We start from the raw sequence: 17,414 nt of genomic DNA on the forward strand, positions 1-17,414 counted from the left end.
CAGCCCCACACTATGCCTAGCCTTAATTTGTGCAGTAGACTCCGAGCTCCAAGAAACTGCCCTGGTATTAGAGATGGAGCGTAGAGACTGGGCGGGAAAGCCGGAGAGAATTTGGGGTGTGCATTGGTATTGAGGGACTTCGCAAAACCAAGGGTGAAGTAATAAGCACTTCCAAAATTTCTCTCAGAGATTTCATGTTCTAAATGAGGATATATATATATAGAAGGGTGCATGGAAAGGTATAGGGGTTTGTGTGTATGTGTGTGATGCCAGAAACATTAAAATATGCAACTGCAGCCTATGATCATACTGTATTGATCCTCCTAGTGACTTGGGATGAATTTGATTCTAAAAATGAAAGAAAAGATTAATGATGCTGTTAGTCTGCTTTTGAATTAGAGCGCTTCTTCTTTTGGCTGCAGTAAGGTTGTTTTTCAGATCCCTTTATTTCATCCCCTAATTTGTGAACTCACCAGGTCTTTCCGGCACCTAGAGAGAATCCGCTTTCTCCATATAAATACAGATACTCTCTCACATACAATGAGCTTCCTCTAAGAACTGGGAAAACCAGTTAACCTCCATGTGGTAAGAATGTGTGTGTGTGTGTGTGTATATATATGTACATATATATTCCTCTAGGATTTTTCTCTCTTCCACCATCCCTTAAAATTGTCAAGGTGTGCATTAGTGGGGGAGGGCTGCAGGAACAGAAGAAAAAAGGTTATATGATCGATGTAACATTAATATAATAATTGGCTCCAACAGTTATACACACAAGCAAAAAAGAGGTTTTCTAACACATGAGCTTGAGAATAGGTTCAAAGCACTACTCTTGATCAAAACATTCCAGATTTATTTTGCAAATGACTGAAAATTTAGCAGATTCCTGAGTCCACTTAAGATATGAAAGTATACTGAATAATATGCTATTTCAGATGATTTGAAGAGCTCCTTTCTTAGGGTTTGACAAGGAGTAGACAAGATATGACTGGTGATTGCTTATGGTGTGGAATATATCAGCCATAATATAAGTAACTGAGATTTTTATTTCCTTTTGCTAGTGGGCAGTGTGTATGTGCGTGCCCCCGCACGGTGTGTGTGTGTGTGTGTGTGTGTGTTGAAAGAGAGAGAACCAGTCATCAATTTCTTCTGGGAGGAACTTGAAGTGGGATCCCCTAGCTTGGTGGCTCTCAGCTGACACCTGTAGGGATTGCTCTGTACTGAAGAGAAATGCTTTCAGCTCCCTCCATGGAGAAGCAGCAGCACAATGCAGTGCCATAAATTACTGCTAGTTTCAGCTTGTAGGGTGAGAAAAGTGTTAATTGGATAGTGAGCTTCTATGTCCAGACAATAAATTTGGGGTGTTTGTGTGTGCGCATGTGTGTATTGTGTATGTATATTGCTGTGTGTGTGGGGGGGGATATAAGAAATAGTGAGAAAAATAATGCACTTCCTTGACATGAACGGATTATATATTTATAGTTTTTTTTTTTTCCCAAACTGTGAGAGTTTTGGTTAAAGAGGTAGAAAAAAATCAGTATTTATGATTTCTGTACGATTTCCAGAGGCTGTCAGATTAGAGCTGAATAAAGAGGAGTGATTTAATAGTATAGTGAGTGATTCAAAGTTAGGGTTTTAAATTCTGGCATCCTAGAGCCATAGCAACTGAGATGACATACATGCCAATTGCTATTCTGACCATATAAATTGTGAGGTCTGACAGCCAGATACAGATTTCAGAAGGAGTTAGATCACTACACTATTAGGCAAAATATTAAATATTTTACGCACCTTTAGAGAAGTTAATATTATGGCAATTGAGACACATTGCCAAAAACATAAATCTGGCTTCAATTAGTTTTCTTTTACAAGAGATTATTCCTTTAATAAAAAGGAGACCTATACTTGTTTGAAATTTTGTAAGAGACTACCAAGAAACCATCAATGTTCCTTCTAAGAAAAATAAAATGGCAGGAATGTTATGCAAATCTAAGCTGGCAGCTTCCTGCCAACAGTTTGATATAATTTTCCCATTGTAAAATCTATTATCTTGACATTTGAATAGGTTGTATTTTTACTGTCCACAGAACAAGCATGCAGCATAGAGATTCTTATAAGCATTTTTTTCCCTCTCCTCACATATTTTAAAAATCAAACTATCTTGGAAAAAGAAAAAGATAACCATAATCAAATTTCTCTTTAAAACTTGGGGTTATCTACTAACAGTTAAAATAAACTACAAGGGTGTAATGGATGATTGTAAAATTGTGATATTAACTATTAGAAAATATTAGGCCTTACTTGTAGTGAGGATAGAAAAAACTCCAAGGTTAGCTCTTTACCTTACTAATAGAACCAGTGCTACATCTGTGTTATGAGCGAAATAACAATTTACATGATATTATATTGATATTGACTTTAAACCTTAATTTTGACTTTAATTCTCTGCAGATGTCTGGGTCCTTAAAAAAGACAAAATAAAACCAAAATGCATCACCAACACACAACCAATTGACGTGCTGACATCTCAGCGTGGCCCTGCAGAGGCGGAGAGAAAAGAAGAGGAGCTGTTGTGATTTCCACATCTAACAGCTTCTGGCTATTTAGCAACTGCTGGGTTTGAGTCCTACTGTTGCCGTGGTTGAAAAGAGAAGTAAAACTCAACTTTTGAGACCATGCACAAGGAATTAGGCTTTGGCTGCAGCGGTGAAGTTTATGCTCTCACAGAAGCAGCAGACCTTTGAAGCTATCCTGGGGTTAAGAAGTGGTGCCCTAAAGAGGCAAGTATCCCCTTCTCGGTTGTGCTTTAAGACACCACATCTGGAGGAGACACACTTGAGGCATTCACAAGCATCTAAGAATACTGGCTCATTGCTGGCTTCCTGTACTTCCCTGAGAAAGGTGTTTGCTTTTTACTGACTCTCACTGCTTCCTTTTGGCCTGGTACCACCGGTGGAACCTGGCAGATAATGGGATTTGAGGAGTAAAGTATCTGTTGACACCACAGACGATCTTAAATTAGTTAATCAGACTCAAATGGGTCAGTGCTTTCCCTTGACCCTTGATTGAAGCCTTTTCCAGAACGTTGCCTCCAAAGTGCATCCTCCCTTTGGTCTGGAAGTTCTGTGGCTGCCCTGTACCCCTGGGGTCAACGTTTTCCAGTTGGAAGAGGACTACAGGGAGAGAGGGAGGGGTTGTTGGAAGAAGAAGAAGAAAAAAAGAACTAGATAAAGGAGGGCACCTCCCTCCCACTCCCGCCTTTCCCCCCACCTTCCTTTCTCTCGGCACCCTTATTTCTCCATCACGGTGACCAGGACCATTTTGACCCTGTCGGCCCCGGCACCCCCCCGCCGCACCCCAGCTCCGAGCATGGGGACGGCGCTGCTCCAGCGCGGGGGCTGCTTTATCCTGTGCCTCTCGCTGCTGCTCCTGGGCTGCTGGGCGGAGCTGGGCAGCGGGCTGGAGTTCCCGGGCGCCGAGGGCCAGTGGACGCGCTTCCCCAAGTGGAACGCTTGCTGCGAGAGCGAGATGAGCTTCCAGCTCAAGACGCGCAGCGCGCGCGGCCTCGTGCTCTACTTCGACGACGAGGGCTTCTGCGACTTCCTGGAGCTGATCCTGACGCGCGGCGGCCGCCTGCAGCTCAGCTTCTCCATCTTCTGCGCCGAGCCTGCCACGCTCCTGGCTGACACGCCGGTCAACGACGGCGCCTGGCACAGCGTGCGCATCCGCCGCCAGTTCCGCAACACCACGCTGTTCATCGACCAGGCGGAGGCCAAGTGGGTGGAGGTCAAGTCCAAGCGCAGGGACATGACGGTGTTCAGCGGCCTCTTCGTGGGGGGGCTGCCCCCGGAACTGCGCGCCGCGGCGCTCAAGCTCACCCTGGCCTCCGTGAGGGAGCGGGAGCCCTTCAAGGGGTGGATTCGAGACGTGAGGGTCAACTCCTCGCAGGTGCTGCCGGTGGAAAGCGGCGAGGTGAAGCTGGACGATGAGCCTCCCAACAGCGGCGGGGGAAGCCCGTGCGAGGCGGGCGAGGAGGGCGAGGGCGGGGTGTGCCTCAACGGAGGCGTGTGCTCCGTGGTGGACGACCAGGCCGTGTGCGACTGCTCGCGAACCGGCTTCCGCGGCAAGGACTGCAGCCAAGGTAAGGCCCGACGCCCGACCCACGGGGGCCGGGGCCAAGGCAGGGCGCGGGGAGGGGAGGGGACCGGGCTGGTGCATGGGGTCTTCCTAACCTGGCCAAACGTGTGGCAGTTCGCTTCGAGGGGAAGGCCTGTTTCTGGTGGCCTTTCTGCCTCCACAGCTCCTCCCTTGACATCCTGCTAAGGACTGGGCCGCCCCCACTTCCAAGTTCCAGTTCCTCCTGGAGCCCTTTCTGCCAACCCTACTCCCTTCCAAGTGGCAAATGCAATGGCCTCCTCATTCCAAGGGTTCTTTGGCAGGTTGGGCCCTATGTTTATTGGACCGTGGCCCACCTCTATGACCACTTGTACTTGTCTCTACCACTTCTAAATCTGTAACACACAGACTTTGCCTATAAGATGCCAACAAGCATTTCAAAGGTTGGACATGCGTTTGATGAGAAATGAAGCACAGGAGAGGTTTACACGGCCGTGGTTGAGGATCCCCACGTGGTTGTGGTCCCTCGTGGTATACAGGACGAGAGAGATAGGGTCCGCAGGCACTGCTATGCCTTTTGCAGATAGAGCGGTAAAAACCTGCTTTTGGCTGTGGAAAAAAGGGAAGGAGGATGTGAAGAGTTTCTTCATTAGCAGGAGGCTTTTTGGAATAATGTTGTTTTCCACGGTTATATCCAAGTCCAACATTTGTCAAATTTAAGGAAAATTTTGTGATTTCCGTGGTTTGTTGAAATGTGAGACAGGTCAGCTGCTGTTTAAAAATGTTAGAGATTTAATAACATATTTCTTAATTAACAAATTCCTTGTAAAGAGAAATACAGTGAGTAGAGAAATTTAGATGTTGCTGGATTGGGAAGCTCCTGCAGACTAATAAACAGGGATGCATGTAAGGGATTGCAAGAGATTTACTAAGGATATTTGGCTAATGACATTCATCTGGGTAATAGAAGCCAAGTGGTAATTTCTGTGGTTCTTGGGTCTTAAAACAGTGTGGAGTTAAACAACAAAAATCATACCTAAGTTCTGTTTTCTCCCTTTAGAAATAAAATTCAGTCTTCAGTGTGTTTTGCCGGTGTTGTTACATGGCAATGACCAAGGAAAATACTGTTGTATAAATACAACAAAACCTCTGAACAGAAAGTGAGTGAGTGGTGTGAAAAAGACAAATCAGTGGCTAAGCAGGTGATGTTGGGATTTAAAGTAGATAGCTTATGGGTCAAAGCAAGGCAATCAACACACAGATAAATGGCATTGGTGGCTGAAATGGGTGAAAAAACAGTGAATTATTAAATCTGATTTTGAAAGCTATAGGGACAAAAGCTCCATGTGTGCCTGCGTTTTATTGTATAATGTCTTTGTTTTTTGCTGACACTGCGAAGGGGAACTAGCCTTTGTAAAGCTTATTAGAGTTGGCAGTTCTCTCTCACTTGACTTTAAGAGAAAGGAAGACGATAAGATTTGTAATTGTTTAAACAGCAAGTAGAGTTAGGAAGAAAAAAAAAGCTGGTCTTAAGAGAGTTCTGTAGTGTTCACAGGATTAGGAGTGCAGGAAGAAAATAAAGGGCTGTTTGCACTCTGTCTTCATGTGGGTTTTTGTTTTTCATTATATTTTGGCTTAGGTAATTATAGAAAACTGTGTATTCCATGGCCTATACAGCACGTCAGCTTTAATAATATATTTCTATAGATGTAAGAGCAGGCTTTATACTTAGGTTTTGCAAAATAAAAAAGATCATTATTTTCTTCTACCGAATCTAATTGTAAATCATGAATAAGCAGCTAGATATAATTTCCACACTCTATTTTGAAGTTGCATACTTTTGCACTGATTAATAGAAATGAATTTAAAAATGAACATGATTTTATGGGAAAATTTCCCTAAGAATCCTAATACCATTTTAAAATACAGAGAAGGCAGTTTAATGAAGGACACATGAAATGTAGCTTCCTTCCTTAAATTAGGAAACAAATATGACACAATGACAGCTTGTACTGTGTGGGAGGGTGTTTTAAATGAAAATTTTTATTTTTCTATGCATTTTTAATGTAGGGATCCAGAGATCATGCATAATCAGGAACAGTTAAGAGTGAAAAAAGCATGGAAAAGTAATTTGTTAGAAGCAGAATTAGATGTATCTGAAATGCATTTTATTTGGAAATGGAGAGCTTTTTCTACTAGATAAAGAATTTGAAATTACTATGATGTGTTACTGAACAGTATAGTGCCTGGTGCATAGGGTAATTCAACTCAGAATAGCAAATCCCTTAGGATACTTCTGAAGCCTTGAGTCATTTTGAAAATTTGAGCTGAAAATGGAGTGCAAAGATCACCACTAACCGTAGAAGGAAAACAAAAGGTTGGATTTTTTTTGAGTATTGCAGAATTGGGAGATGGAGTGATAAACGCAGAGTCGGTCTTCCTAGAAGGACTGGCTTCATTTTGCTTATTTTCCCTATTTCATGTGTGTCAAGTGACTATTGAATAATTAATTGAGAGTGGATGCCTCTCCCAACACAGATCATAAATTAATGGCTAGGGATGGATGATTTCTATTCAGATGAAATATCAATAAAGCTCTGCCTCTAGTTAGCATTTACATTGTTTGCCACATTCTTCATAAAAACTAATTTTAAAATAAATAAGTCCACATTCATTAGAGAATATTTAGGGAAAAAAACAGACAAGCAAATATTAAACACAAATTCAGATTATCTCTGGTCCTAATTAAATTCTTTTTAAAACTTTAATAACATTTAGCTGCCTTCATACTTAAAATAAGAACTACTGAAAAGTAAACTATAATAAGATAATAAAAATATTCTCTGTCCCCAACCTCTAGCCAAGAGTGCCTTGAAACAACTTAGACACCTATGAATTTCTAGAATATTTTAACTGAATGAGCCAATTTCAACCTGGCTTTGTGTTCAAGCCTAGCAAGTTTCATTTATTTATTTATGTACTGACAGAGAACCCAGGAAAGGTTATGTGTCATGACCAGGTTAGTGGCAGAACCTGGGTAAGAGCATAAACACTTAAATTTATTCCCAAGCCCTTTTTCACCATGTCTGCCAAATAAGATTTCCAGTTCATTCAGGTTGAGATTATTTTCCAGGTTCAGGTGTTATTCAAGGGAAAAAAAAAACATATAAAAATAGCTGATGGAACAAAACTAATTTATGCATCACTTACATTCTCTGACCCTGAGAGTCAGCCTCAGAACTCAACTAACCAAAAATGTCACCTTTCCTGAATGATGAATACTTACAGCATACATAGCTTTTTCATATTCATTTCATCTAAGTGCCTGGACCATTATTATGGTCTCATCTAAATGACCTTGACCATTATTTCTGGAGCACTCATAGTTTTCTAGTAACTTGAAAGAATTAGTGATTTTCATAGCTATCCAGCTTAAAAACAAGAATGACAGGGATAATCAATAAGAAATTAAGTTATATTTCTCATGATTTCCAGATCCCCAGGTCTCATGCATTTTAGGGTCACGTACATTAAAATTTCACATTGGACTGTTTCATTTTTTTTTTTTGCATGTTCTCTGGTTAAATGTCCATAAGCACATATGGCTTATGCTTACTGATTGTTTAATGTTACTGAACATGTCAGTATGATAGATGTGACTTAAGAAAGCTCCCACTTTCCATTACTTTGCTAATGTGACCAGATAGGCAACCACATTCACTCATTCATTCATTTGTTCATTCATTTTGTTTATTTCTTTATTCAACAAATACTGATTAAGTGTTTTGTGTACCAGAGTACTAGGCTTAGGCAGTAAAATGGTGGTGGAGAAATAGTTGTTTCTTTCATAGACTTCATGTTCTAGTGAGACGGCAAATTGACTTTTTAAAGAAATGAACTTTTTAAAATGGTGGTATGTATATAGAAGGATGGGTGCATGGTACTATGGAAACTTAAAATAGTGTGAACTGACCTAAATAAAAGGTTTTCCTGAGAAGTGATTATTAAACTGAAATATGAAAAAGTGAGAAACAACCAAATTAAGAGGAGAAGTATTAATTAGGTAAAGCCCACAGGTGCAGAATTCTGATGTAGGAGATGGCACAGCATGTTCAAGCCACTGAGAGAATGTCTTAAGCATGGAGCTCTAACTCCACACTTGGGAGGGATAAAGTCAGGTAGTGTACAGCCTTCTAGACCATGTCAAGTATTTTGATCTTTACTGTAAGAGTGATAAAAGAGTAATAGGAAGAATAGAGTGTGGATGGTAGGGAGGAAGATGGAATTATCACATTTATATTTCCAAAATGTCACTCTAGCTGTATAGTGTAAAGAACAGATTAAAAGGGGGCCAGGGAAAAAGAGAAAACATTATTTTCTGTTTGTCAGTCAACATCATTTGTTAAGCACCCACAGTATTCTGTAAATTAAACTAGGGGATAAACTAGTGAAAAAATATAATTCTTTCTTGAAGTTAGAGTCATCATGGGTTTGGTTAGGATAGAAATGTAAGGCCATTGATTGTTCAGAACACTTTGCTTCACCTGTGAAATGCATTGCCTGAACTCTTTATGGGGATTGTAATGTGGTTTCCTGCAGATACACCCACTGATTCTATGGGTCTTTGGAACCCAGTGGCAGTGCAACACTTCATAGTATATCCCCAGATACTTTGCTCAACATGTTCTAGTGACAAAATATATTGGTTGTTTGAATCAACATTGTAACTACTACAATAAGGGAAAATATTAGGTAGGTGCTGGTAATCTTCATAAGATTGTTTTTTATTTAAGTAGTTATTATTTAAGTAGATACTGGACAAAAATGATTGAGAGATTTTGACACAGTTTTGTTTGAAGTCTACCATTTTAGGAAAAGATGGATTACCTGTGTTGAGAAAACATTGAGTCACAGAAACTCATGAATAGTTTTGATCTAGAGGAAACGTTCTGGGAAACTCTTAAAGTATGACAATGAAAGGCATCTATTTATTAAAAAGTTTATTTTGACTGTAAGGTAATAATCAAAATGGAGTTACTATCCTAAAATGTCACAAATAAAGTCAAATGTATTATATTGAGATTTTGTTTTCCTATTCTGAGATGCAGTTGTAGTGTAGAGGTTAAATGATGCACTCTTGGGCCAGACTGCCTGGTTTCAAGTGGCACACTCAAACTTTCTATTCTTCAGTTGTGTTATCTGTGAAATTGGGATGAGAATACTACTTACTTCTTAGGGCTCTGAAGAAAATGAAGCAGGTGACTTCATGTAAAGCTTAGATCAGTGCCTGGCACATAGTAAGCATTTTGTAAATGTCCACATGTTATTTTTGTTATTATTACCTCCACCAGTATTTCCACTGACACAATTTTCTTAGGGATATTTTCATGCAAAATTCAAATATATAGAACTTCTTTCTCATCTAAAAGGAATTTTAGTATAATAATGATCCATTACTTGCTCAAAGTTTCAGTTTATAAAGACAATGAGCCTCTGTTTCTGTTGTATGCAGCTGTGTTCTAATGTTACCCTTGTCTAGCTGTTAGTCAAACTATGTTGAAAAAAATCGCATTCTGAGAATTTTATTTAGCAAGCACTAACACTTAGGTAGAAACTATACTTTCACTTTCTACCTAAACTAATACCTATATTCCATCCCAATCTGATATTTAAGCAGTGATTTTTTTACTGTAAATAGCTTATTTAAGATGTCATTTACTTTAAAGTTTATACTAAGTTATTATCTCTCAAAAAGGAAAAGTTTTTAATAACTTTAGTATAAAAACAGGTTTATTCAATTTTTAACTTGTCTTTGAGACTCTCATATGTTAAATTTATTTATATATATGCTGAAGATAAGATAGGTAATATATTTGGCTTTAAAAGTTCAAGCAAGCTATTCTTTTAGTTACAAGCAGATTATATTTTCTCAGCATAAAATCATATATATATATATATGACTGATATCATGTTCAGTTTTGGATATCATTAAATTAAATGTGACAATTAAATTTATTATTAAAAATAAACTTATCCTGATTGACTATAGAAAGGACTGGCACTGTACAATGTTTCTGTTATTCTTGGCTGCATTGTGAGAATCAGGACTCAGAAACACATTAATACCTGAAAATGTCATCGACCACCTTCTATACTCTCTCTCAGTCAATATTTGTGGGCTACACTGGTTACAGAGTTAACTCCTATAAATATGTATTGAAAATTAGGCCTTACAATAGATATTCAGGTTTTGTCTTATTATGGGACTAATAAACCTATTAGAAGTCGCTGTGCAAACTGTGCTTTCAAAAAGTGTATAAGCGTATTTGATGTAATTCATAATGTTTACATTTTAGAACTTTTTGGTTTATTAAAAAACAGTATGCAAAAATCTTACCCTTTTTTTGTTGTGTAATTCTCTGTAATTTTATGGCCTAGTCCCTTTTTTTTTCTTTATAAGTAAAGGAATAGGTAAATTTACATGGCCTTTGCTGAATATATGTCTTAAAATGTCCTAATTGTGTTTTGAAAACAAAGTTTTGGCCAGTTGCTTTAGAACTCTTCAGAAAATTGCAAGGCTCTTGGTTTTCTCTCCTGAGCATGGATTCTGTGTAGTTCCACTTGAATTTTGAGATGGGTATCATACACTCTCAGATTCCTTTCTTGCCACATTATTAATGTTTTCTGTAAACAGAACATGATTTGGAATCTGAAGAACTAAATTCCAGACGGGACTTTATATCTTAATAGATATTAAAAGTAAAATAATACCATCAGTGTTCTATGTTTCAATTTCTAAGGCTGTGAAATGGGCAATCACCTAATTAGATTACTGTTGTGAACTTATGGCAGCCTACTTCACAGATTGTTAGTGGATAATAGATATACACTCTTTCAAAGCTTAGAAGTTTGAAGGAGATGTTAAATGACTACAGGTAGATTGCTGTAGGATGTTGTGAATGATAATACTGTTATAAAGATGTGAATCATGTTTCTTTAAACCTACTCTGGGATCATTTTAGATGGATTTTAGATCATTTATGTCCAATAATATGCATCAGATTTGGTAGAATTCTCTTATTATGCTTTAAATATGGGTATTATAACAAGCTAGGTAAAGAGGACATTGTTTTCCTTATTCCGCTTGGGTAAAATTTAAACAAAATAAGTGGTTTAAGGCAGCAATTATATGAGTGCAGACTTCTGATTCTATTTATATGAAGTTTAAAACATGCAACTAATCTATGGTGATAGAGGTCAGAATAAAGTACCTTTTAGTGATGTTGACTAGAAGAGGGGAAAACAATGGAGCATTGGGCATGATATGGGTGGTGGTTACGTGGGTAGGTATATTTGTAAAGATTCACTAAACTGTACACTTAACATATATATGCTTTACTATATGTAAGCTCTCTGTCAACTTTGTAAAGGACTCTTTCAAATTAAAAAAGAAATGCTGTTCAGTGAATACCAGTGCACTGAATATATGTAAGAGCCTACTTACAAAGTAATCGTTAATGAAAATCTGTATTGAAAAATGTTTAGCATAAAAGCCAAATATTTGTAACATATATCCAAAGACTATTCTGGAAAGCAAGCCTATTTATGTATGAATAAATTTCTAAGTAAGCAGAGAGAGTACTCTGTTTTAAACATCATATACAGTGTTTGAGTTTGAATCATTTTTCACTTTTTATAATGTTTAGAAACAAAACATAGGTTCTTATTTTACACTTGCATCCATGGAGCACAAATTCTACCAACATAATCGAGTAATGTAAGCTTTCCAACAACTCAACTGCGGGAATTGTTAAGTAATTGAATAATGAGTATTTTGTAAGAGATCAGTCAATACTTAAATGAGTAATTGGATATTGGAAAAGGCATTACCAGTTAGTTCAACCATAACTCTCCTAGTATTCTCTAAATCTGCAAGTATAGCTGATTTTCCCCAAAAATATTATACATGTAGTTATTTCAGAAATGGACTAGATAGATGGTTCTCCTTAAAGGTGAGACTATAAGGACCTCTTGAATTTGAGAATAATTTAAAATCATTCTGTTAAGAATCACAGTGGTTGTTATTAAAATTACTAGTGTGCTTTGTCTGTCTTTTCTTAGTCTTACCATAGTCCTACTTGATAGATTTTACACAATTTCTGTTTTATCAGTGGGAAAACTGTGGGTTAGAAGAGATCACTTGACAGAAGTCCAATAGCTAAGAAATGGCAGAGCTGGAATTTGAGTCCCGGTATGCCCAATACCTTAGAAGGCAGCCCTGTCCATTATATGACACAGCTTGTATATTTCACTTATCATATGGATGCTGGGCATTTGTTCACTAGTTTTCAGCTTTGTACAAATTTAAATGGCTGACTTATAATAAAGCCTTCAGATTTGAGGGTTGTGACAGACCCTTATATTTAGTGCCACTTCCTAATGTCATGATAATAAAGAAAATGGAATAGCTTGTCAAAATTCATCACTCTTTGTTTTCATAACGCTTGTTTGTTTGCTTCCTTTGTTGACCTTCTTTTCATATTCTACTTTATGGGTTGATTCTCTCTACCATAACCAGAAGTAAAGCCCCAAAATATTGCATCTAAACAGTATTACAACTAATTTTTGTCCTTTTGACTTACTGTTTTGCAAAACAAGCAACACAAAATTTCCATCTCTTTTAGAATTTGGATGATAAAATTATTGAAAATATCAACATCTGTGATGAGTCAGCACAAATATGAAGACCTAGCTGAGTCACATAAATAGATAGTGAGAGTTGCTGAGTTAGAATATGGTTCTGCTGAAAATCTGGGTGATGGTACAGTGGGCACTTAATTGAAATGTCATAATGAGAAGATAGTGCCTCTTTCTGGCTGAGTTTGGCTTCCGAACCCATTGCCTGAAATTGAACTCAGGAGTGGTTCTTAGAGTTAGAAAGATAAAGATGTATGCTCTGTGCTATTTCAGGTATATATGAAAAACTATTATTGGAAAGAAGTGGGAGGAAAATAAGTCTGACCCGGCAAGCCAAAGTGCTGACCTGGACTCTTGTCTAGTTACTCACACTCAAAACTATCTGGACTGTAATTAGAAATGCACTGACACCACACTGCAGGAACAACTGCTACTTCAAATAGCACTTTCTTAGGTTGGTTCCCCGGAGGGATCTGGCAGTCCAAAAGTTAAAAGAGGAGCTGCCAAGATGAACAGTTGCTTCACTAATATCCTGACATCAAGAAGGGCTTTCTATGTTTAATTATAGACATAATGAATTCTGTGTGGATTCTAATCCGTGATGGAAGCAGAACTGATGAGAGTTTAGGAGATACTGTTGTTTGGGACCTCATGATACCTGGCCCGCATATGGAAGGAGCTAAGCTTAAGTGTTACTCAGACATTGCTAGATTCAGCAGAATCTACATCCCCATCCAGCAGAGGCAAGGAAATTAAAGACTCATGTTTTTCTTCTAAGTAATGATGTTCCTCTATAATTAAGCATGCCTGGATTCTCCTTAGGGAAATAGCTGGCGTGGCAGCATGTGACTATAGTTGTTGTATGGAAGATACCACTTTACAACCTCTGCTTTTTAGTGAAAAACTGATTTATTTTCCATCAAGTACTGTAATTATTTAAGATTATACATGATGTTAGAAATATTAAATATTTAATTTACTGAATTGAAAATATAAATATTGGACATTATATATTGTATTTCACTACTCAAAAGCACAATGAAATGTGTAAGAGAATACATCTATGAATGTTGATTTACAAAGTTGGACCGACTTTCTATGAACTAAAGTAATCCCAATGCTTTGGGAGTGCAAGGAAGGAGAGTCACTTGAGGCCAAGAGAACCAGACCAGCCAGGGCAACAAAGAGAGACCTCATATCTACAAAAAACATTTTTTAAAAAAATTAGGTGTGGTGGCAACAACTGTAGTCCCAGCAACTCAGGAGGCTAAGGTGGGAAGACTGCTTGATCCCAGGAGTTCTAGGAACTCCTGAGCCACTGCACTTCCACTTGGGCAACTAAGCAAGACCCTATCTCTTAAAATAATAATTTAAAAAAAGCATCCAAGAAACCTGTTTTATCAGAAAAGTTAGGGAACTGATACAAATGTTTGCTTTTGATATTTATTTTTTAATTACATTTTATTCTGGGATACATGTGCAGAATGTACAGGTTTGTTACATAGGTATACACATGCCATGGTGGTCTGCTATACCCATCAACCTGTTATCTAAGTTTGCTATTTCTCCTAATGCTATCCCTCTGCTTGCCCTCCACCCCTCTACAGGCCCAGGTGTGTGATGTTTCCCTCCCTGTGTCCATGTGTTTTCATTATTCAACTCCCACTTATGAGTGAGAACATGTAGTGTTTGGTTTTCTGTCCCTGTGTTAGTTTGCTGAGAATGATGATTTCCAGCTTCATCCATGTCCCTGCAAAGTTCCTTATAGATTATGGATATTAGCCCTTTGTCAAATAGATAGATTGCAAAAATTTTCTCCCATTCTATAGTTTGCCTGTTTGCTCTGATGATAGTGCAGAAGCTCTTTAGTTTAATTAGATCCCATTTGTCAATTTTGGCTTTTGTTGTCTTTGCTTTTGGTGTTTTATTCATGAAGTCTTTGCCCATGCCTGCATCTTGAATTGCATTGCCAAGGTTTTCCTCTAGGGTTTTTATGGTTTTAGGTATTATGTTTAAGTCTTTGATTCATCTTGAGTTAATTTTTTTATAAGGTGTAAGGAAGGTGTCCAGTTTCAGTTTTCTGCATATGGCTAGCCAGTTTTCCCATCAGCATAGATTACATAAGGAATCCTTTCCCCATTGCTTGTTTTTGTCAAAGATCAGATGGTTGTAGATGTGTGGCATTATTTCTGAGACTTCTGTTCTGTTTCATGGGTCTATATAACTGTTTTGGTACCAGTACCATGCTGCTTTTGTTACTGTAGCCTTGTAGTGTAGTTTGAAGTCAGGTAGCATGACATGGGTAGCTTTGTTCTTTTTACTTAGGATTGTCTTGGCTATATGGGCTCTTTCATGGTTCCATATGAAATTTAAAGTAAATTTTCAAATGATAACTTGTAAGTTTCAAAACATGCTCCAGTTTTCAGTTTATATCTTTATATGTATTTTATAATATATTAGACATTGATTTTTCCCTTCCTCTATCCTATTCAACTTTTATTTAAATTAGAAATGGTTGGATTAAAATGTCTTTCTTCTATCACAATGTATTTTTGACTTCAAATGACATTTAAAGACTTTTCTTTTTCACTTGAAGTTTATCAGTTGTTTATTCTACAACTCTCTATATTGATTTCCTTCACAAAAGTGCAGATATAGGTAGAGCTTCAGGAATTAAATAATCTTTTTCTGGGAATGTGCTCCTCTCCAGCTGTTAGCTGGGAGCTGCACACGTTCCCAGAGTTGTTGGAAATAAGAATGATGGGCACTTTCCTTCTCCTGACCCAAGACATTATCCATCCTGGACACAATCCTTATTTGTATCCTAAACAGAGAAAATAACAATTTGAATTGGGGCCAGATACACAATTCTTTGTGTCTTCTGCCCACAGGAGGCAGAGAGTGGAAAGATGCTCAAGCCTCAGGGAAGCTGGGAAGCTTGAACTGTTTGATAATTTGAAAATGAGACAGAAGACCAGAAGAGAGGAACAGGAGATAGAAGAAACGGTGGTGGGAGAGAAAAAGAATATTCGAGATTAAGGTAACTTGAGAGACACAGAGACAGACAGAGAGAAGAAGTAACAGAATTTGAAACAATGAGGACATTGAGAACTGTTGGCTTAAAATTTGAAAAATCACACATCTGGATTGTGGAAGACAGAACAGGAACATACATTGCTTGACTTCTAGCCCTGGGCTTAAGCCAAAGAAGGAAATAGGAAGGAAAAGACAAGAATAAATACATAATTGTCCACAATTAACCTACAGATATTATGATCATTCTTTGTCTCTACCTCTAATTTCTGGCAGCATATCATTGAAATTTTTCCTGCCAATTAACAAACTTAACAACAATAGCAAAATCTTAAATGGCCGTCACAGTGTGTCAGGCACTATTTTAAACTCTTTGCACGTATTAATTCATTTGGTCAACTCTACAACCTTATAAAGTAGGTGCTGTTTTTCTCATTTGATAGATGAGAATATTAAGACCCAGAAAGATTTTTTAAAATTTTACCAATTCACACACAAGAAATTTGCAAACCTGAATTTTAATCGTAACTGTGTAACTCCTGACACCAGACCGTTCACCTGTAATTCCTTCCTTTTTATTAATAAATTAACTAACTGTATATCCTCTCCACCCTTTCACATAGGATAGTCTGTCCTGTGTTAAAAAGATACCTGTATAAGCTAATGCAATGTCATATTTTTTCTCTTTTTCAAAATTCCTCTTAACTGTTAAACAACTTTGAGTGGAATTTCTTCCTTAAATTTAATGAAAATCCTTTCTCTGATGACATAAATTAATTTTTTCTTGTTATATCTTCAGTGGAAATAAAATCCATGTGTATGGCATCCTCTTCAATTATCTTTATCTGCTTAAGAGAAAAGAGTGGTGTTTTCACTGAGCTAAAAACGTTCCAGATCCTCTTTCTTTGCAACTGGCCTGACATTCAGGTTTCTTTCTCTAATTGTCCACTGCTCTGTTTATTTTACCCACTGTCACATCAGCTGGCTAATGCTCTTCCAACGGCTAGTTCCAAAAATGTATTATAATCATCCTGGTCTGTTCATCACGGCAGTAGCATCACTGTACTTCCACTGTTCCCCACTCACCTTCCCTCTTGCCTTTTGTCTGACTTGCTAATTTCCCATTACACCTTGGAAATTGCATGGACAAAAACTTCATAAAATTCTTGGTAGGTTTTGTTGTTATCTCATGGCTTAAAAAATGTGTCTCAGTAGTGTCTGCAGATCAGGCAGTCCAGAATTGTATAAAAGGAAAAGTCTTGATAGCATTGCATTTGTAAGCAGGAAAAGTAGGCCAGAAAAATACGAGCTGAAAAACAGAAAAAATAATTTGGACTAAGGAAAACTGGCAGTGGTAGTCTGGTCCACAGAGGACTAAACAATAGAAATGGATTTGAAATAATGTGTTGGTTTAGGCCTAAGGAAAGAGAAAACAGCATTCACTTGTAATTCTAGTATAAATGTGAGAACAGGTCAGCAGAAGTGGTGGGCGAATCTGTAAAACTAGAGATCCTTAGTGGCTTAAATAGACAACTGCTAGTTTTACATTGCTTAAGGTTTCTCCTTTT

General features: G+C 37.9%; 1 protein-coding gene across 44 annotated transcripts in view; it reads left to right on the forward strand.

Moving 5' to 3' along the window:
• The window catches only part of NRXN1 (neurexin 1), a 1,160,645-nt gene that overhangs the window by 471 nt on the left and 1,142,760 nt on the right, over positions 1 to 17,414 (forward strand). For 43 of the 44 annotated variants that reach the window (XM_078349361.1, XM_078349363.1, XM_078349383.1 and 40 more), the window contains exon 2: positions 2,452 to 4,141. In XM_078349361.1, the coding sequence (XP_078205487.1) occupies positions 3,370 to 4,141 (772 nt within the window). In that variant the 5' untranslated portion in view covers positions 2,452 to 3,369. Of the gene's footprint in view, positions 1 to 2,451; positions 4,142 to 15,704; positions 15,854 to 17,414 lie in introns of all 44 variants that reach the window. The other variant, XR_013526621.1, reaches the window with a different exon arrangement.

Source organism: Callithrix jacchus, chromosome 14 (assembly GCF_049354715.1).
Source record: "Callithrix jacchus isolate 240 chromosome 14, calJac240_pri, whole genome shotgun sequence".
NCBI lineage: Eukaryota > Metazoa > Chordata > Mammalia > Primates > Cebidae > Callithrix > Callithrix jacchus.